Below are 21878 nucleotides of genomic sequence, written 5' to 3'. Positions count from 1 at the left end.
ATGTATTATTAGATTATAACCTTTCTGAGTCAAAATATAGACTCTAGTTCAAACACCTTTTTAATTGTACGATTTATTAGCGAATTAAATTTTGCAAAAAAAAATTAAAAAAAAAATTATTATTTAAAATATGAAAATTCTCTTGTAAAGAACATTTATAAAAATATTAAATAAAATTCATTTATACATTTAAAATTAAATAGTAAATTTATAACTATATAATTTAAAAATACATTGATATATATAAATAAATAAGATCAGTTGGAAAGGCAAATAGGAGACCAGCTTTCGAGTATTATCATTCTTTTTAGTATTTTCCATTTTTATTATTGAAAATAGATTGTGTAATTTATATTTTGCTTAATGATCATGTAAACGACAATCAGGTAACAACTAACACAATCACCCAGTAGAAACAAGACAAGATCCCCGTCTTTGACATTGTCTGGACACAACTGGAAGCTGGAAACAAGTGTTATGTAATGCTAGTTTCCTATTTACCAAACGAGAATGTACAGAATTCTTATCTAAGAATATATTGTCACCACCAGAATGTCCTCCATTCCTACGAGAATGTGTTTATGTAGTAGATCAACAATCAATCAATCATATATTTCTTGCCGATAGATTTCTCCATTGAACAACCTTAATTTGTGTAGTAAGTAATAAACGAAACCATCAAACAAAGAACATAAACTGTTATAATAACAGTGCTGGAATATCATCTAGCTACTTCTAAAAACCTACTCTGTGACGTGAAAAGAACATAAACACATCAACACGAATCTAAACAAAACCTTAATTTTAACAAATTCCAAGAATTATTTTCTTTTATTTCAGTGAACACTCTGACCATTTTCAACACCTAACCCATACAAAACACCAGAGTACTTCTCCATGGAGCCAATGAAGAAATTCTCCTGCAGCTTCCTGAATGTACACGAAGTCAACAAACTATCGGACCCCGCCTGGTGACAAATCCCAACTCGCTCAACCTCAAGCAGCTCCGCCAACTTGTTCAGACCACCGTGGAGACTATTACAGAACTTCATCAAGTGCTTAATGTCGTAAACCCTCGGGAAATAAACTCTAATCATCTCAAAGAATCCCACTTGAGTCTCCGGCAGATCCCGACACGTCAACAGCTTCAACAAGTAACCGAAGTCGTACCCGCTGTGGAACGTCACCCAGTGAACATTCTCATTCAACACAATCCCCGAAGACATCAGAAGCTCCGCGAATCGCCTCGAATCGACGCCGTTTCGTTTATTCTTATCGAAATCGATCCCGGACTGGCGGAGCAGCTCGATGGAGTCGTGTGCGAAGATGTCGGAGGAGAGGTCGAACTCGCGGAAGTTGAACTGCCAGATGCAGTACTTGCTGTCGTCGGGACCGCAGGTCGGGAGGTTTCCTCTCTCGTCGGAGAACGTGAGGCCGAGCTGGATCATCTTGAGCAAGTTGACGTTCGTTCTCAGGGTCTCGTAGTGGTACTCGGTGTTGGTTTTGAAAGTTCCGACAGGTCTGCAGACGATCCCGGGGAACTCGGTGTCCATCGCGACGAAAGGGAAGTCGTCGACGATGTCGCGGATCAGAGCCATTTCTGATTCGAGGTTGTCGTGCCATACCTCGCGGATTTGAATCGAGTCGTCTTTTAGAAACAGCGACATGATGATTGTGAATGGGAACGGATCTTAGAGCGAGATCTGATTCGGTTTCATTATATCTGCAGTCGATTATTACAAGAAAAACATGAAACAGATCAGATATATATAGAGACAGAGGATGAAAGGAGGAGGATAAGTCGGCTGTTACGAACCTTGAAATCAATAGAGGTAGAAACGATGTTTCTAGAGAAGGCGGCTATTGTACAGGTTAGGGTTTATTGAAGAGGATAGAATATAAAAATCACTGACTTTAATTTTTTTTATAGTAACTTTTTATTAATTTTTTATTACTATAAATAATGAAAATTATTAAATAAGTGATTATATCAACAATATCATTTTGCCTATTTGATTAGAGATTCATGTTTAAAGATTTTATTGTACTACATTAAATAGTTTTATTGATTATATATGTGAGAATATTAATCTTTATAATTAATATTAACCTATCAGACGAAAGAGTTTCCACCACCTGACTTTATTTGTCTTTGGCTTTTAATGGTGACCAAGAAACAGAGAGGAACACTGAATTCCTTATCATTCCAAAAAAAAAATTACCTTTCACAAGGAATAATTTTTCCTTTTTGTTTCTTTCCATTCTCATTTTTGTAGAGAATTATAGAACAAAAACATTTCTTGTTAAATTTGATAAAGAATAAACATTTCTTTTCATTCCTACAATTTTATTCCTATACGTTTCTTTTCTATTCGTTCTTCGTGTTCCCGAAAAAGTCACCAGTCGGAACCTTTTTTTTTTTGTGGACAACATTTGTCTTTGCTTTTGACATTTTAAACTCAAACTCTCCCTCGCTCTTCTTGTCTGAAGCTGTTTGTTCACTCTACAAATTCTCATATTCAGACAATCAGACTTTCTCAACCCATATGGGACATCAATTATTTATTGAAGCTGTTTGTTCACTCTACAAATTCTCATATTCAGACAATCAGACTTTCTCAACCCATATGGGACATCAATTATTTATTGATTATTATTACACACTGGCATTAGCCCAAACCCAATGTTCTTTTACAACTGAAATGAAAAGCTGTCAACAGATATACAACCAATGGCCCAAACTGAGAGAACAAACAGAAAGTTAAAAACATAACATAACCAATTGAAAAGAGTGCGGAAGGAGGGAGGGAGGGAGGGAGAGATAGATGACTTCAGCTTATTTCCAGTTGCAGACTCCAACCTTTTTCTTAAACTGCTACTAAAGCCAAATGATGATCCTGCTGAATTATTTTTAGACGATGTGAATGGGGCGATAAATTACTTGAAACTATTGCACACAGGTGGTGATCAGACAGCTACTTGACAAGTCGCTGAGATTCAAGAGGATTGAAAAATTTGGAATGGATTCCATTTAATTCCCCATCCCCTAAAAGAATCAAGTGCTCATCTATGAGGAGGATCAATAGTCCTGACATTTGCACCTGTCATCCCATCAATCTTATCTTTGGTGATCTCCACAAAGTGACCAATCACTTCATGAAACTGCCTTAAACCCGATAACGGTAGAATGATCGATGACCTGTCAGAACCCGCCACCTATATTTTCATGCATTAAAAACAAAGCTCTCAAGAGTCTAAATAACAGCAAAAAAAAAATATAGTTTCTTCCAAGAAGATTACCTCGGAGATCCTGAGGAAATGGCCCCTGTTGTTGTTCCCAAGATCAAAGAAGAACCGTTTCTGGTCAGCTCTGATTACTTTAGAAATACCCGTTAGTCCGGCTTCATCCTGGCTAGGCAAGTCAGCTCGATCCACAGTAAGCTCTGAAGAAGAAGATGCCGGTTGGTTACCATGGCCAGGTATAAATCCAGCTCCAACATCATCAGAAAGTCCAACCAGATGTTCCTGTGCATCAGAAGGCTTCTGTTTTCCAGAGAAAGTGAGAATGAGACCCAAGAGAAACAGAGAGATTATTAGTCAACCAAATAGAGAGTATCCTAACCTGATTTGGCATCGCGAAAAGGCCAGATGCTTCATGGATCTCAGCCAATATGTTCCTGAAAGCTGCCCACCCTTCATCAGGGGAGCTTCCAGCGGGAACAATAATGGTGCTTCGGTTTCTACTAACAGATGCTTCTGACACCTAAACAAAATCAAACCCATTAGAAACCTCAATCTATCAAATCTGATAACTAATATATTAAAGAACATTCCTAAACTTCAAATTCAGACAGCAAACCAATCTTACAAACATGAGCTTAAAGACTTGCTGTCCGAAAACAAGAAACCGATACCTTCCTATCAAAAGTCTGAAGCTATCAAAAAAGAACATTCATAAAACTTCAAAATTCAGACAACAATCCCATCAGACAAACATGAGCTTAAAGACTTGCTGTCCGAAAACAAGAAACCGATACCTTCCTTTCAAAAATCTGAAGCTATCAAAAAAGAACATTCCTAAACTTCAAAATTCAGACAACAATCCAATCAGACAAACATGAGTTTAAAGACTTGCTGTCGGAAAACGAGAAAACGAAAACCTTCCTATCAAAAATCTTCAAACTTATATAAAAAAACATTCCTAAAAACTTCAAGTTCAGACAACAATCCAATCTGACAAAGATGAGCTTAGATTTCTGTCGGAAAAAAGACAAATCGATACCTTCAAGAACCTCCCCCTTCTGTTATCACCGATGTCGAAGTAAAACACCTAAAACCACACAGAACTCAAAAAAAGTCAACGCCCGAGAGTGCTAAAAAAAAAGAGATGGAGAGTTAACGAAACCTTGGAATCAAGCTGCAACTCTTTGCTGAAAAGCTCGTGCTCCTCGGAATTGACGTAGTAATTGAAGAGATCGAGGAACCAGGAGATGCCGGAGGAAGGAACGATGATGGTTGACCTTGTCGCCGACGTCTTCTCAGATATCTTGAGGTACCTCCCGCGAGGATTCTCCTTGAGATCGAAATAGAACAGCTTGTGCTCCACCTGCAACGTCTTGCTCACCAACTCCACATCGCTCCCTCCCCCTCCTCCTCCTACCGTTGCCGCTCCTCCGCCAGAGTTCCCTTCCATGTCGAATCTTCAGCCGATCGATGGGCTCGGCGGACGCAGCGGAGAAGTTTCGCTGGAATTGGCTCACTGAAGAGTTGAATTGGACGTCTCTGATCTGAGAGATGCGAGTGCGATTGAACATATGAGAGAAGTGGTGGAGTACGATTAATTGGTTTGGAATCGGACCGGGTGTCTAACCGGTATATACTATTAAGATTCCAATTAGTATTGGTTAGATTTTATATACTAAAGATTTTTAGAAAAAAAAAATATAGGAAAGAAAATCTAAAAACTATGACTTTTTGACATTATTATTTTCAAAAATACAAAACTCTAAATGCATCTTAAACCGACCGGTTCAACGGTGGTGTGTTGAATGAAGATGTGTTATGTCGGTTCGATGCCACGTAACCAATAAAAATGATGACGGGGGGTGGATTAGCCAATAAGTTTGTGTTGTGTGCTTTAGCTTTAGCTCTCTCTGTTCATAGAACCAAAGATACATGGCGACTCTAGGCCATATCGCGAGAGAATCATCCGACGTCACACGCCTCGCCCTGTTCTACAAAGAGGTAAGCCAAACCACCTAATCAACCTTCTCTTCTTCTTAGTTTTTTTTTTTTTGTGTGAATCTTATAGGATTTGCTTATTAGCGTGAGATTTCAGTCCTTTGATCATATGCACATCATCGTTTTGTAGGTATTTGGGTTTGAGGAGATAGAGAGCCCTGATTTTGGAGACCTCAAGGTGATATGGCTAAACTTACCAGGTGTTTTTGCGATGCACATCATCCAGAGAAACACTTCAACAAACCTCCCTGAAGGTCCTTACAGCGCCACCTCTGCCGTTCGAGATCCTAGCCATCTCCCTATGGGCCACCACATCTGCTTCTCCGTCTCCAACTTCGACTCCTTCCTTCGCTCTCTCAAGGTCTTGTTTCTTTACACGACATCTTTCACTGTTCATTATCATATGGTTTGGTATTGAATTTTTTGACTGGCGCTGAAATAGTTAAATCTTTACTCTGTTATAGTCTTTTGACCTTCATCTAGTGTGTTCTGTAATGGTTTCAGTTTTAGTTGAGATTTTCATTGATATTCTCTCTGTTGTTGAATGGTGTTAGGAGAAAGGGATAGAAACTTTCCAGAAGTCTCTTCCTGATGGAAAAGTCAAGCAAGTTTTCTTCTTTGATCCTGATGGTAATTTAATTTCTCTTTTTTGCATTATAAACCCATGTTTAAATACTAATTACTATTACTCCCAAACAATTTGTTTCCTCTTTTTAATATTCAGAGCAAAGGCATTGAATCCATTAATATACAAGAATTGCAACTTTGTTGGGTTGTTTATTCTTGTATGTTTCAACTTACAGATTATTCTACTCTCAATTTTTTTTTGTAGGAAACGGATTAGAGGTAGCAAGTCGATCTGAGTCTTGAATCAGGAACTTTGTGGTATGAGTAGTTAATGAAAATAAAAAATATTCAGCTTGTTCAAAACAGGATAATTAAAGCTGCATATGTAAAGAAAACGTTGCTGTTCCCGTTTCTTAGCTGGAGTGTTTTGGAACAATCTTGAGTCTCTATGCTGTCTAGGCTTGATGTTTACTTCTGACAACTTACCCTTCATGTGCTTTGAATGTTGGATGTATCGCATTAATGAGCTTTTCTTGTCTACTAGTTCCCATGTCCATATAACAACAACGGAGAGAGACGGAGACTTAACTAAGAACAACCATACATTCATAACTCGGGATAGTTTTTTTTTGTTGGTGCTGAATCCAAGAAAACCAGGGTTTAGCTAAACACAACCCGGTTAAGGCAAAACCAAACTTGTTAAGTATGTCATGTCTAACAAGTGTAGGTTGATCGACCTTGCCTCAGATCCCCATGGAATCAGTGTCTTGGTCTTATAATTACCGAGCTGGTCTGAACCGAATCGGTCATTTGCAATTTCTATACGTTTTAGCAAACCGATTACCCAAAATAAAAACCCTAAAAATATAGAAAACTTGTCTCAAAATTCCAGTCTAAGCACATCAATTTGTGGGTCTAAGTTGTTGTCGATAAACCAACATGACATGGACATGAAGGTGTCTTAAGGCATCACAAAAATTCTACAACTTACCATAAGATTACCAATCTTTTCATAAATCCATTGCTCAAGTCGGTTTTGTGGTTTGTATTTGAACGGATCTCGAGTAGCTTATGTGACAACAAGTATGATAGCTATATTTTGCGCCCCACATAAACTGAATTTTATCCGATGGAAAGATGAGTTCGAATCTTTTCTGGTGCAGGATAACTACACAAAGTGGTACCACCGGTCCAATCTTCCCCAAGATATTTATAGCTAGGATGTGTGTTTCGGCTCAGCTTGTCAAGTCATTCGATTTAAACATGTAACCATTCTGATTTTCTTATAAGAATGATTTGTTCCTTGTTCAAAAAAAAAGAAAAAAAGGAATGATTTGTTTGAGTCTTTCTGTAATATATGTGTCAATGGATAAACGTATAAGTGCAAATGTATATACGTATATTCTAATTATCCATTTAGAGAACCTAAAAATCTATAGATCACTAAAATTATCTTTAATTATCCGAAATTTTGAAACATGAATATGATCCTCACTTGTAAAGTAGTTTTAGCCATTGTTATTTGATCTAGTGATCTTTAATTAAAAATGGGCAGATGCTTAGCTGATAATCACATATATGTAGGCTAAACATATTTTGGATGTTTTTCCAGGAAAAAAAAATTGACCCCAGTTATCTGATTGGTTGGACCAGTGTTAACTCGACTTGGCCTTATCGACCGGACCACACAAGAGGGGTACTCGTACTTGAACTAACATCTTTTGGAATTTACATCATGATGAGTGGACCTATTTAGGTGGTGGGTGAATTTTCCTCACCGTGAGTTTTTTTTTCCCTGTAATTTACATGGACGATCATTCTTCATGTTTTGCAAATTTCAGAACTCTATATCATATGTTTTTCACAATATGAATAAACCAAAATAAATAAATAAATAATTCACGATAAAGAAATACATCCCCATGTTAAAATGCAGCTTTGTATGTCAGAGTCCAGAAAGAAAAGTAAATAGAAACAAAACTGGAAAGTATAAAACCAAAAGAAAGAGAAAGAAGTAATATCTGACCTTCACATTCACTCGAACGTACATACCATTTTTGTGTATATACGTTACCAATTTGCTTTTTTGAATCTACTTGGTTAGCTTTTCATCAATACAGATGTAAACTAAGGATCTTAATAACTGTAGCTAATAACATAACAAGTACAGTTGCAACTCGTAACACAAGTGCATGTGGTGGTGATTGGAGAACATGGTCAACATTCAGAGTCTTGGTAGCTGCATTAGAGCACCCGCAATGGTGTTACTCTAAGGGGAGTCCTTAGAAAAAGTGTATTTTGATTTTTTAAGTATTATTATTTATTTTTTCTTTTTTAAATAAAAAAAAATAAATATCAACCAATTGCGGGTCGCCACATGTCGTCGGGACCCGCAAATAGTGCAAGGATTCACTAAGAAAGAGTCCTTATTTAGGAATTTTAAGGATTGAATCCTTAACTTTTTGTGGGGTCTACCGATTATTTAATTATTTTTTTCCTAAGGACTTACCCTTAAGGATTCCCATTGCGGATGCTCTTACCATCTTGAAAATGAGAGAATCAATAGTAACTCCATTAATAAATAAAAAGAGAGATTTTTTATTAATTCCACTAATTAATAAATGAGATTTGTGGATTACATAACTACCCTTACTATCATAATGAGACACTGTGGATATATATATATGCAACAAAATAAGCCAACATCCAATTGCTCTAGAAAATTTATACTCTCTCAAAAAATGCCAAAGATCATGTGGAAGAGCCTCCATCTTTGCTTCCCGTCAAATCTCACCAAATGCTACTCTTCGCCGTGCCTTCCTCCATTGGCCGCCGCCGCTGCTGAGGACGACGATCCCAGCCGTCCCTCTATCGTTCTCATCAACAACTTCAACCTACTCTACCACAACGACCACAACAACTATCACCACCGTGTCGTTGACTTACCTTCCTCATCCACCGCCACCACCTTCTCCTCTTCTGCCACGTCATCATACGAATCCGAGAGCCAAGACATTTCTCCTGAATTATCCGCCGCTTTCGCTTCCCGTCGCTTCTTCTTCTCTTCCCCTGGCCGATCAAATGCAATCACCGACTCACCGGAAACACGGTCAAGAGAACTCTCTGATAATAGCGACAGTGCCACGATCAAGACACCAAAGAAGACGAAGTACGACACTAGCATGAACACCACGAGGCTTCTAAGCGGAGGTTCCGCCGTGAAGCAACACGTGTACTCACCGGATCCGTTAACTGACTTCCGACGGTCAATGCAGGAGATGATTGATGCCGCCATCGAAGCCGGAGATCTTAGCCATCCCGACGAGGGTTATGATTACTTGAACGAGCTGCTTCTCAGTTATCTAGCGTTGAATCCAACCGACATGCACAAGTTCATCATAAGGGCTTTCTCCGACATCATGGTTTCACTCTTGTCGGAAGAACGTCGGATATGATAACGCCGCGGCCGCCTGGATAAAAAATGATCGTGTAATAAATGACCCACGTGATTTTATTAATTAAGTCGATGGACCTAACATCTTTTTTACATTATCGTCTCCAAGGAAGAGAAGCTAGCTAACTACTAACAATTTTATCTCTTTTTTTTTGTATTTTGTATTTTTTATTAAATAAACATCAACAGAGGTGAACTAATGGCTGTAAAATGGTAAATATATAATGGAATTAGCGGGGGATAGAAAGGAATTGAACAAGGAGGAAAATGGAATACATCTATTTCATCCATTCACGATCAAAACTGAAGTGAAATAATTTCTTTGCATTTTGTTTCTTTTTGTGTGGAAATGATGAAATGAGCACAAATGATATTTTTGTAGATTTGATGGAATAGAGAATTCTGCATTATTCCATTCCAAAAATTACTATCCAATATTTTTGCATGCATTACGACCGAATGCAAAAGGTAACACTATTGTGCAATGCTATCTGATTTTCAAGAATTACTGAAGTGGAGAGTGCTTTTTTTTTGGCGAGTGCATATTGCTTTTTATTAATTTTTAAAATTCGTTTTCAAATCATTATATGATGAAAATGATCGACGAAATTTAAGATAAATGATAAATATTTTTTATATAAAACTTTGGAATGGATATTGTAAATTTAGCTTCTGTTTGGGCTGTTCTTTCCCGTTTCGTTCTGTTGTTTAGTTTATTTTCGGTTATCCGCTACTTGTTCACTTTGTAACTTCTGGCACAAATTTGAAAATTGGTATAATATTTAACATTTTACCAAAAAAAAGAAATTTAAAAGACTTCTAACATGTTGGATACTAGACATACTATACTAGTATGTACCAAACCGAGATATGAAAACACCACTCTCAACCCATGGTCGAGAATCGAGAGTGAAACAGAAAATTCAAAACATATATATGTGTTCAATTATTGGCAAAAAAGCATTATAATTGGAAGTAATTGTCTGATGATACGGACAAAACTTGTTTGGGGGGTGGACAGTTTGCGGGGAGCTCCAAGTCCAAATCAAATAAGTTAAAAGAAAAATTATTGATGAACTTATGAATTAACAAATTGAAAGCTAAATACGTCCAAAAAACTTTATGCGAAGAGTTAAAATTGAACTTGGTTTGATCAATGGAGAATAAAGTCTTGTAGACAGCAAAGTATCACCGAGTTGCAAAGCTTGAGGCATCGATAACCTCACTAGTTGCCTATATTATATCAAGGCATGGATCTTGTTTTTAAATATTACTATGAATCCATACCCTAGTAAAGGGAAAATAGTTAATGTTTTCCTTTCTCAATATAATGTGCAAAAAATTTCTTTATTTATAGACAAACTATCTATGTCTTAACTGTTATGTCAATCTAATGCTAGGTAGTACTATGTTGTAAGTATGTCACCACCAAAAATCAAGCGCACATAATTCATATTGTTGGAAAAGAAACATCAAACAATAAGTTCCATATACTACTTCTCAATGTTTCCTTAGTAGTACATATTAATATCTAATTAATCTTCTTCTCGGTTTACAACAAAATTTTCTCTCAGTTTAAAATATTTATAAGTAAGTTTTTGTTTTCAATAATTTAAGTTAAAGTTGCATGGATATATATTGATAAAATCAAGGAATGCTCATGTCTGGCTTGTAGTTCACTTAAATATTGAGATCTATTCGGTTTTGCTTCTTTCCATTAGATTTAAACACATAGCACAATGTGAGACAAAACAAAATAATTGCGAATCCTAAGAGACGGATGTTGGAAGGTCCACTCGCCCACAAAAACTATAGAACTGTTGATAATAAAGAGTCTAATATTAACTAAATAAACGTATTAAAATGATAGTTGGTTTAGGTAAAGTGAGCCATACCTTTTGTCTTATCTTATATATTAAAATAGAAGCCATGATTTCTTTCATGTGTGATTTTTTAATTTGTACCATCACTTAAAAATCTTATTAAATGTATTTTATTAAGACTAATAATACATAAAATCTTTAAAATACTTTAATCATAATATCTTTTGATATCTTTTCACTTTAATTTTAAAATTTTTAAATCTGTTTTAAAAGATTTTTACAAGATCTTCAATTTCAAAATTATATTTAAATATTTTTACTAATTTTGAAATTAGTTTGAAATATTATTGTACATTAATATATTCAGTTATCGTTTATAAAATAAAAAAAAATAAAAATTCTATAATATTTTATCTATTATATAATCATAATCAATCATATTAAAAGAAAAATATTATATTGAGGTAAATATAATAAAATTGTATTAAATTTATAGATTTATATATTTTATTTTCTCAAGTATAAAATATTTATGTTCAAAAATAAAATCTAATCCCTTTCTTATTATTTGAGGAGCATTAGATAAAACTAACATTTACTTCATGTGTTTATTACATGTGTGCCATTTCCTACGTGGCATCACCACAAGCTCTCTCACACCTTATATTCAAACACTCTTTCTTAACTAGACTAATTACAAAATTTGCCATTGCTAATTACATTAAAACTTCCGTATATACTATAAGCTTATTGACTAACAAAATAATTTATCCCATGCCCTACTACTCTTTGATTACAAACGTTTTCATTTTCAAATACGCAGAAATTTTATTACCATAACCAAAGATTCGTCATAATTATCGATTTCAATATGGAAATTCGTATAAACTGACTTAAATATTAATATCTTTCTATATAGTTAAACTACATAAAATCCATTGTGTACGTATGTATCTACATATCTACTTATATATGTGTTGCTATATCACGAATTCGTTATATATGTGTTGTCAAACACAATGTTCAACAATTCTTACATAATCGCAAAATCTTATAGATATATACATACACTTTTTCAAAAAAATTACATAAAATGATCTAATATATAGTATTTTTAAAAGCTAATAATAGTTTCAAATCTCCTCCATTGTATGTTAACCACGTTTATTGTTTCCATAATTATCAATGCAATTGTAATCGACGATCATTTTATGATAGTTTAGATTCAAGGCAACACAATATAATACATTACCATTTCGAATGTTCCGATAATATATGAATCAAAATTGATTAGTCAATCACGGGATCAAATATATTATTGTCAATGGCAATGTTAACGTAGGAAATTGCAACACAATTGACGTGAAAAGAGGAGTTTTCTATAAAATTTATGATACAATATTTCAAATGTAAATGTAGATTTTGTTTTCAAACAAAGACTTCCTTTTTGGGATATGTAATTACTGAGTATTTTTTTTTACTCTCAATAAGCCATATATAATAACATTGCTATGCATTTTAAAAATATAGTTTACATGAAATCCTTGCTATGCATTATAAATATCATTGCTATGCATTTTAAAGATTTTCTTACAGCAATAATGGCATTGGTGAAAAGAAATATATATTAAAACTTACATATTACAATATTTTTCTACTTTCTTAATAATATAAGTTTTCACCTAAACGAACGGATTGTCAATCACGCACCACTTAATGGGACATACGATGATCTCCATGATATTTCAAATCAGGAATGTATAAAGATAAATATGACGCTATTGGAATAAATGTATGTTATAGGAGTTGAACTCAATAATTTATATACAAAAATTGCAACGAAAAATGAAAATTTTCAAAATCAGAATTGATTATTGATTTGAGATCGATTGATTTTTTCAATCAAGCTGCAATTTTTGTTTCCTTATATTAAAAATAAGAATAAAATATTTTCTGATTTTGAAAGATCAATTCGCAAATGGAGTAATAAGGCGAGTTTCAAAATAGAATTGTAGAGCAAGTTATTCAGTATTAATTATTGAATATTACATATATTTAAAGCGATTTCGAATAAAGATAGCAAACCCTAGACCCAAAACTTTTTGTATATAAATATGTAGCCGATGTTAACATCTCCTCACCACAGTCTATATCTCAAAACATTGTAACCAAAACATTAGGTTTTTCTGATTTTACCTAGGTGGTAACATTGTCATTTTACCTAGGTGATAACATCGTGATTTCACGTCATCATTAAGTGTGTTTCTTATAGTGTCCTTGCTCATGTTTTTCAAGAATTTTATTAGTTTATTGCTTATATTTCGTTTTATCTTATATGTATATTTTATTTTATGAAAACAATAATTTTATAGTATGTGTTTTTTTTTCCTTCATAATTTAGTTTATATAAGTTTTTGATTACTCTTATAGATTAGCTTTCATCCGAATCACATACGATTTCATCATTTGAAATCTAATCCTTCCTCATCGTATATATAAACAGATTGTTTTGAGCACATCTACTCATCACATTCTTCTTCCCAAACCTTCATTACAAATTCGATCTTGCAAGCAAAACACTTATGGTGGGTCTCAACTCATTATATAATATGTAATCTTGTGACTATAAGTTTTGCATTTCTAATATTTATAGATTAAAAGTTATAATCACTTTTAATCCATTCACTCCGCGCAGGGCGCGGGTATCACCTAGTATGTTAGTAAAATGGGTTAACATTAGCAAACTATATAATACATGTATAAAATATTTATGTTCAAAACTATATAAAAATTAACAGTATTTCTTTAAAGCTAATAATATTTTAATTTTAAATATAATATATATTATATTTTCATTTATATATTATATTTAAAAATTCTAATAAATCTGTGAAAAATTTAGCGTATTTTAATTTATCGTTTATAAAATTAAAAATAAATCAATTATATACTATTCTATCTACTTTATAGTCACGATCATGTTTAAATACAATTAATATACCTAAATAAATATGATAAAAGTATATTCAGTTGATAAATTTATAAATTTTATTTTCATAAATATAAACTATTTATTTTAAAAATATAATATGATTATAAAACGGCTTCAAATTAGCAAAGTACTCCCTCTGTTTTTAAAAGATACATATTCTAGACTTTTCACGTATATTAAGAAAACTCAATAAATATGCATTGTTTTTTGTAAATAACAATTTTCCATAACTTTTAGCCAATAGAAATTCAATAAACACCATTAATTTTTTTGAAACTTACAATTTTTCATAAAATCATATATTGAAAAGGTAAAAAATGTATCTTTTTGAAACAAATTTTTTTTTCAAAACATACATCTTTTAAGAACGGAGGGAGTATATAATACATGTCTAAAAATTAACATATCTTAGAATTTTGTATATACAATAATAAATTATGTAAAATGAATAAGCATAAAAAATATTGGTAAAAAGAAATCCATCTTTGAAAGATGGGTCAAAATTTAGTATAAATTAAATACAAAATAAATTTCAAATATTTTTTCTCATATATATATATATATATTAATGTTCAAAATATATACTACTTATGTTCTAAAACAATAATTTATGTATAGAAAAGTGAAAACAAACACCCGCACGGTTGCGCGGATCAAAATCTAGTTCAGTAATTAAATAAATAAACCTACCTCTTGACCGTCTCAACTGCCAATATCTTATGCAACCAACACACAAATTAATTTCCTCAACACACGAATTATTTATTAATATTTTAAGTAACTTAAGTAGTAAACCGGGTTATGATGGTTTAATACTCAAACTAATTTTCTACAAAAAGTTGAAACGGTAAGTTAATAAATATTTTGTAATAGGAACTATGTTTCTGCAGTGAAAAAGCATGCACTTTGTGGAAATCTGAACGTGGGGTTTTATATGTATTTGCACCTAAATTTTACTAGAATTTTATTTTTGGAATTTATAAATAGGTTTTCTTAAAATGCCGCCATATGTAATAACTAGTTATGGAAAAAATAACTAGGTATGATTTGCATAAGTTAACGACTCAAAATTTATATAAGAATAAGCAATCTTAATTATACTAATCGAGTTGGTAAATAGTGCCTGGTTTTCTGCCGCTTGTCTCCAACTTTACCCAACTACTTGGGTTTTAGGTCAATACAAATTTACATTTTTAAACACTATACTTTTAAATACATTTTTATTGTTAAACTTGGAGGCAGTGACGCTATTTTTGAAAAAGAGAGCTCATATTGGTCAAAATGCACAGTGGATATGTGTATAATAAATAGTTTTTCTATCAAAGTAACCTTGTACAGTTAACATGTAAATCTTGCGCTCGTTCTCTCCACCAAATTATGTCACTCAGCTGACTGTTTGTAAATGTATCATAAAAAAATCTTTTTTTTTAATCATTAAAAAAATCTTAGAAGAAAGAAATATTGCTTACAAGATTTTAAGAGATGAAAAGGCCACATCTTGTTCAATCGAGCAGTTGTCCTAAGTCCTAACAATCCCGTAAACCAAAGAAAACTTGTGATTATATTCCAAAACGAGATATGAGACTAATTTGAATCGATGTTTTGTTTCTTTATGAACACGGAAACCGAGTTATAATGATTCTCATTGGTCCTTGCCATCCTCAATTAAATCTTAACATTTCATTACCTGAATTTTTTTCTTCATTGGAGTTCACTTTCAACGTGTAAGGAATTACTTCAAATGAGCCACGGGTTCAAACATATTGTATCAAACCTTAATCACACGAACTCGTATCACGTCGAGATTGATCACACAGATATAATAAGACCTCAATTCTTATTGCTTTAGCACTCACTCAAATCTAAAGCTCACAACACATTAAGTTATACCACATGTTGGTATCTCCTTATATAAGACTCTAATTATCCTAAACTCATTAGGACTAACACAAATATATTTCCTAATCCTTATAGATAGACATAACCTATTAGGATTAGGTAGCTTGTATCCTAAGCTACTTCAAGCTTATCTCAACATTCTCCCCTTTAAGCTTGAAATTCTTTTCTCTCAAATCTTCCATTCCTATGAAACTTCTCATTTCCAGAAACTTGATTCTCCCTAGTGCTTTAGTTAAGATATCAGCTTTTTGCTTCTCTCCCGAAACATGCTCTACTTCAATCTGTTCCTTTTCCACACATTCTCGTATGAAGTGATATCGAGAATGTATGTGTTTACTTCTTCCATGAAAGACTGGATTCTTGGTGAGAGCTATGGCCGATTGATTATCGATCCGTATAGTTACTTTCTCGCATGGACGTCCGGTGACTTCACTTAGCAACTCTTGCAACCATAAGGCTTGTCTTGCTGCTTCTGTTCCAGCCATAAACTCCGCCTCACATGACGACAATGCAACAACATCCTGTTTCTGTGAACACCAAGTAATCGGACTTTCTCCAAGATAGAATATGTGACCGGTTGTACTCTTACCATCATCAGGACAAGTGTTGTAGCTGCTGTCACTATATCCAATGAGCCTTGGCATCTTTGAGGCTACTCGCCGAAACGTTAAGCCCAAGCTTGCTGTTCCCTGTAGGTATCTTAAACACTGTTTCATCGCAGCACCATGTGATGCTCTTGGTGAGTGCATGTAACGACTTAACACTCCGACGCTATAAGCCAAATCCGGTCGTGTGTGTAGTAGATACCGCAGACATCCAACGTTTCTTCTAAAACCTGTAGCATCAATCTCTTCCTCTGTTTCGGCTTTGAATAACTTTAATCCCGCCTCCATTGGTGTTTGTACTGAATTGCATTGGCTCATCCCAGCTTCTTCTACGATCTTGAGTGCATATTGAGCTTGACTTAAGGTGATACCTTCTTCATGTTGATGAACTTCAATTCCAAGATAGTATGTTAACACACCAAGGTCACTCATATCGAATTTTGATGCCATTCTCTTCTTAAATTCTTCAATAACTTCTCGGCTTGTTCCCGTCACAAAAAGGTCATCTACATAAACTGCAACTATAAGAAGATGTCTGTTTACTAGTTTCTTATATACCGATGGCTCCTTTGTGCATTTGTCAAATTTTAATTCGACAAGTATCTTGTTAAGCTTTGTATTCCAGGCTCTTGGCGCTTGTCGAAGTCCATACAACGCTTTGTTTAGTCTATAGACTTTATTTTCTTGACCCTTCTTCTCAAAACCTTCAGGTTGCGATACGTACACAACTTCTTTTAGTTCACCATGAAGAAACGCTGTTTTTACATCGAGATGATGTACTTCCCATCCATTGGCTGCTGCTAAGTTGATAAGAAGTCGTATTGTCTCTAACCGCGCTACTGGAGCGAAGACCTCGTCAAAGTCTACTCCATATTGTTGTACGTATCCTTTTGCTACAAGTCGAGCTTTAAACTTATTGATTGTACCATCTGCGTTTCGTTTGAGCTTGAAAACCCACTTCAAACCAATTGCTTTAGCTCCATATGGCAAGTCAACCAGCTCCCATGTATCGTTTTTGATAATGGATTCAATCTCATCTTCACAAGCTCTCGTCCACTTCTTTGATTTCTTTGCTTCTGCGAAGCTTACCGGCTCGTCATTGAGGCACATCAACAGCCTCTCTCCTTCTTCGAACGCGAACAAGAGGTAATCCTCTAGATACTTTGGTTTGACCGTAACTCGCATTGATCGTCTTAGAGCCGGCTGTGAAGCTTCCTCTTCATCAGACGAGACCTCCTCTGTTTCGTTACTCTGGTTTCCTGTATCGTCTTCTTCGCGTTCTGCTTCAGTGCCTCCAAGCTTGTTAAGCGTGTTAGACTTATCTTCATTTTTCTCTTCGATCCCATGGTTCCCATATTCACCAAGTGCCACAGTGAAGCTCTCATCAATCTCTTCTCGTTCATGTTCGTTGCTGTCTTTACCCCAGTTCCAGCTCTTTGTTTCGTCGAACACGACGTCTCGACTCACGATCACTCTGCGTCTTTCTGGATCATACAGGCGATAAGCCTTTGATCCAGGTTCTGTTCCAAGATTCACTAACATCTTTGACCTGTCATCTAGCTTCCTCAGCTGTGATTTCTCGACTTTTGCGTATCCGATACATCCAAATACTCTAAGGTGATCGATGTTTGGCCTTTTATCGTGATACAGCTCATAAGGAGTCTTGTCTTTGAGTGCTCTTGTTGCGATCCGGTTCAAGAGATAGGTTGAATGTCGAGTTGCTTCTCCCCAGAAGTAGTTTGGCATATTCATATGTTTTAGTATACTTCGAGTCATCTCCATCAAGGTCCTATTTCGTCTTTCAACCACGCCATTCTGTTGTGGACTGTACGGAGCGGTGAGGTGTCTCTTTATTCCCGATAGCTCGCAGTAGCCATTAAACTCTCCGGAAATAAATTCTCCTCCTCTGTCTGTTCTAAACGTTTGAATCTTCTTTCCTGTTTCTTGTTCTACTAGATTTTTGAATTTTTTAAATGTCTCAAAAGCTTGGCTTTTCTCCGACATCAAAGAAGTCCACATGTACCTTGAGTAGTCGTCAATGAGAACAAAAATATAGGGTTTTCCGGCTTGAGTTCTTGGTGTTATCGGACCACAAAGATCTCCATGTATCAGCTGTAGTTTCTCGGTGGCTCGATAGTGTGTGGCTTGCGGAAATACGCGTCTTGTTTGCTTTCCCATTAGACATGATTGACAAACTTTACTTTCAACGTTCATACTTGGCATTCCTATCACAAGCTTCCGTTGTGCCATTGACCTCATTGTCTCATGATTTACGTGACCCAACCTTGCGTGCCACTTGCTCGATTCGCTTGCCATAGTTAGGTGTGCTTTTAAGTCATCCGTTATACCCATACGGACCTTGTATAAGCGGTTTCTTGATCTCCTTGCCGTCACAAGTATTTTTCCTTGTTGATCATGCATAGTTAACTGCTCGCCACTCATATGAACGTCACAACCTGCTTCGGTTGCTTGGCCTAAACTGATTATATTGCTCCTCAAAGCAGGAATATAGTATACATCTGTCATCTTCCTTGACTCTCCATTCATGTCAATGAATGATATCGTTCCTTTGCCTCTGATATCAATGCGGGAATCATCACCAAAACGTACTTTTCCTGTAATTGCCTTGTCGATGGATGAAAAATATCGTTTATCTCCTGTCATGTGGTTGCTTGCGCCGTTGTCGAGATACCATATATTCTCTCCTGCATTTGTCTCGAACTTCTCGGGGACTACGTTCTTCTCATTCAAGAAGACCAGCTCGTGCATCATGAGCTCGTCTGCGTTCCGCGTCTCATCATTCTCGGCTTCTTGTGTCTCTTGAAGTTTGAGATGAAGATCCGGGCAGTCTGCAACAAAATGTCCGGTTTTATCACATCGATAACATGTTATCTTTGAGTAGTCGAAATTTCTTCCACGTCCTCTTCCTCTTCCAGAGTAGCGTCCTCCTCGACCTCTACCTCTATACTCTCTGTTATAACCCCAACTTTGATAGCCACCAGAAGCTGTCGATCCTCCATTGCTGTTTTGATACGACTGATTTTGTTGGCTTTCACTATTTGCATACATAAGTTTTTCTTTTTCTTCTTCTGGTTCTGTTTCCCCAGATACACGTTCCTCGTATGCTTTCAAACGCCCTATTATGTCTTCAAAACCTGTATTGTTTAGGTCTAATACTTGCTCTAAAGAAGCCACGATTTGTATGTACTTCTTTCTAGGAAGACACTTAAGAAACTTTCGGACGAGTTTCGGTTCTTCAATATTGACTCCTAGTGCTGCAGATTTTGATGAAATCTCAGAGAGTTTTCCAGCAAAGTCATCAATCTTTTCGGAATCTTTCATCTGCAACCGATCAAACTCAGCCATTAACGTTTGCAGTCGTGCCTCTCTTACTCTTTCTGCTCCCATATGTCTCAGTTTAATCGCATCCCACACCTTTTTTGCTGTATCAAGTTCTCCTACTTGAAGTATAAGAGCCTCAGGGATAGATTGAAATAACAAAGCTGTAGCCAAGTCATTCTTCTCGCTATCTGCAGATTCTGTCTCAATTACTTCCCAAGCTTTGTGTACCTTCAACATTACCTTCATTCTCATAGCCCATACTGTGTAGTTGCTCGAGGTGAGCATCGGACACTTAATGGATGAGGAACTGCCGCCTTCTTTCTTCATTGTCACCGGAATCACTTCTCCCATATCTTTTTCTGAAGCTCTGATACCACTTATTGTATCAAACCTTAATCACACGAACTCGTATCACGTCGAGATTGATCACACAGATATAATAAGACCTCAATTCTTATTGCTTTAGCACTCACTCAAATCTAAAGCTCACAACACATTAAGTTATACCACATGTTGGTATCTCCTTATATAAGACTCTAATTATCCTAAACTCATTAGGACTAACACAAATATATTTTCTAATCCTTATAGATAGACATAACCTATTAGGATTAGGTAGCTTGTATCCTAAGCTACTTTAAGCTTATCTCAACAAAACACACAGTTGATACGAAACATTACTCATTAACCATAATTTCTAAGAACTGATTTCAAGTTTATAGAATATTATGAACTTAAGGTTCGAAATTTCAATGGTAATAAAAGAATTACCCGATTCAATACAAAGCATGATGATACATATTACAATATTACGTGTTTTTTTTTAAATAGAAATTAATCCATGATTGGCAAAGTTAATACAAATACTTACTTTGACTACAGTAAATTAAAGTTTCACACCTACCTAAACATATATTGGGTCAATCTCAAGATATGAGATCCAAATCAAGACGGAACAAACAGAAATTTGAGACTCCTGCGCATACATATGGACTTCTCTTACCTACTAACGAAGGTCAGAGTCGTGCTTAGAGCCTTTTAAAAAAGGCATTCGCCTAGGGTCCCCAAATTTTGTAGAAATTTTAGGGCCTCAAATTATAAAAAAAATACTTTTACATGGTAGTTAACATATTCTATTAGTTAGATTTTTATTTTTATTTGAATTTAAATTGGACTTCTGTTTAAAGTAACTAGGTTTGTAATTATTTTTGCTATATTTTAAATAAAACTATAAAGATTCTACTTCTAAAAAACTGTAAATATTTGATCACATTGCTCTTTTTTTATATGCTATGAGTTAGATTTATTTTATATATTTATGAGAATTTGATAAAGAAAATATAATATTTTCAATATATAGTTTATTATAGTTAATTTAAATGCTAAGATTTATATTTTTGACAGCTACCAACATTTCAATCAAAAATTTATATCTTTGTATTTATATTACAAATTCATACTTTTTGTTCATGATTTAAAATTTTATTTTATAAAATTTTGGTGAAGAAAATTTAGAAAATGTTTATGTAATACTTCAAAACTTTTGAGTGTTATATATATATATATTATTAAAAATATATCATGTAAAATATATTTTTGAACTCGCCTCGGGCCTTCGAAAACCTTCGCACTGACGAAGGTCATATAGATACAGTCAAATTAGACGGCCGTCACGTCCGCATGATTCATGGTATGTATGTTTACACATACGCCCATAAAAGAAGAGACGCAAAAATGTAAGCATCAAATAAAGAAAAACAGACAAAACAAAGATTTTGATTTTGTATGCACAAAGTCATCAAAGCTGGAATAGCTCAGTTGGTTAGAGCGTGTGGCTGTTAACCACAAGGTCGGAGGTTCGACCCCTCCTTCTAGCGTTTTATTTTCACTCTCGTATGTGGCATTACAACTTCAGAAATGTTTTTGACCCCTGAAGCTTTGGTTGACTACGGATG

At 34.8% G+C, this 21878-nt stretch overlaps 4 protein-coding genes and 1 non-coding gene across 5 annotated transcripts; 3 read left to right on the top strand and 2 right to left on the bottom strand.

Annotated features, from left to right (window-relative positions):
- Positions 1-636: 636 nt before the first annotated feature.
- On the bottom strand, positions 637-1920 carry LOC106451331 (probable CCR4-associated factor 1 homolog 7). Its single transcript, XM_013893251.3, has 2 exons — positions 1817-1920; positions 637-1723 (listed from the first exon to the last, which is right to left on the bottom strand). The coding sequence occupies exon 2, from the start codon at positions 1665-1667 to the stop codon at positions 837-839; it is 831 nt and encodes a 276-aa protein (XP_013748705.1). The 5' UTR covers positions 1668-1723; positions 1817-1920; the 3' UTR covers positions 637-836.
- Positions 1921-2614: 694 nt separating this feature from the next.
- LOC106451330 (transcription factor Pur-alpha 1) lies at positions 2615-4815 on the bottom strand. Its single transcript, XM_022719311.2, has 5 exons — positions 4406-4815; positions 4283-4330; positions 3623-3763; positions 3301-3543; positions 2615-3216 (listed from the first exon to the last, which is right to left on the bottom strand). Exons 1-5 carry the CDS (start codon positions 4691-4693, stop codon positions 3064-3066), a joined length of 873 nt encoding a protein of 290 aa, XP_022575032.1. The 5' UTR covers positions 4694-4815; the 3' UTR covers positions 2615-3063.
- A 171-nt stretch (positions 4816-4986) lies between these two features.
- On the top strand, positions 4987-6351 carry LOC106451329 (lactoylglutathione lyase). The gene is made up of 4 exons (XM_013893249.3): positions 4987-5244; positions 5372-5602; positions 5796-5871; positions 6074-6351. Exons 1-4 carry the CDS (start codon positions 5176-5178, stop codon positions 6109-6111), a joined length of 414 nt encoding a protein of 137 aa, XP_013748703.2. The 5' UTR covers positions 4987-5175; the 3' UTR covers positions 6112-6351.
- A 2132-nt stretch (positions 6352-8483) lies between these two features.
- LOC106451328 (transcription repressor OFP16-like) lies at positions 8484-9513 on the top strand. Its single transcript, XM_013893248.3, has one exon. It carries the CDS (start codon positions 8493-8495, stop codon positions 9261-9263), a length of 771 nt encoding a protein of 256 aa, XP_013748702.2. The 5' UTR covers positions 8484-8492; the 3' UTR covers positions 9264-9513.
- A 12213-nt stretch (positions 9514-21726) lies between these two features.
- On the top strand, positions 21727-21800 carry TRNAN-GUU. The gene has a single exon. It is a non-coding gene; the product is annotated as a tRNA-Asn (tRNA).
- Positions 21801-21878: the final 78 nt, after the last annotated feature.

This window comes from Brassica napus, chromosome A5, assembly GCF_020379485.1.
Source record: "Brassica napus cultivar Da-Ae chromosome A5, Da-Ae, whole genome shotgun sequence".
Lineage (NCBI taxonomy): Eukaryota > Viridiplantae > Streptophyta > Magnoliopsida > Brassicales > Brassicaceae > Brassica > Brassica napus.
This window is presented reverse-complemented; position numbering and strand designations above follow the sequence as displayed.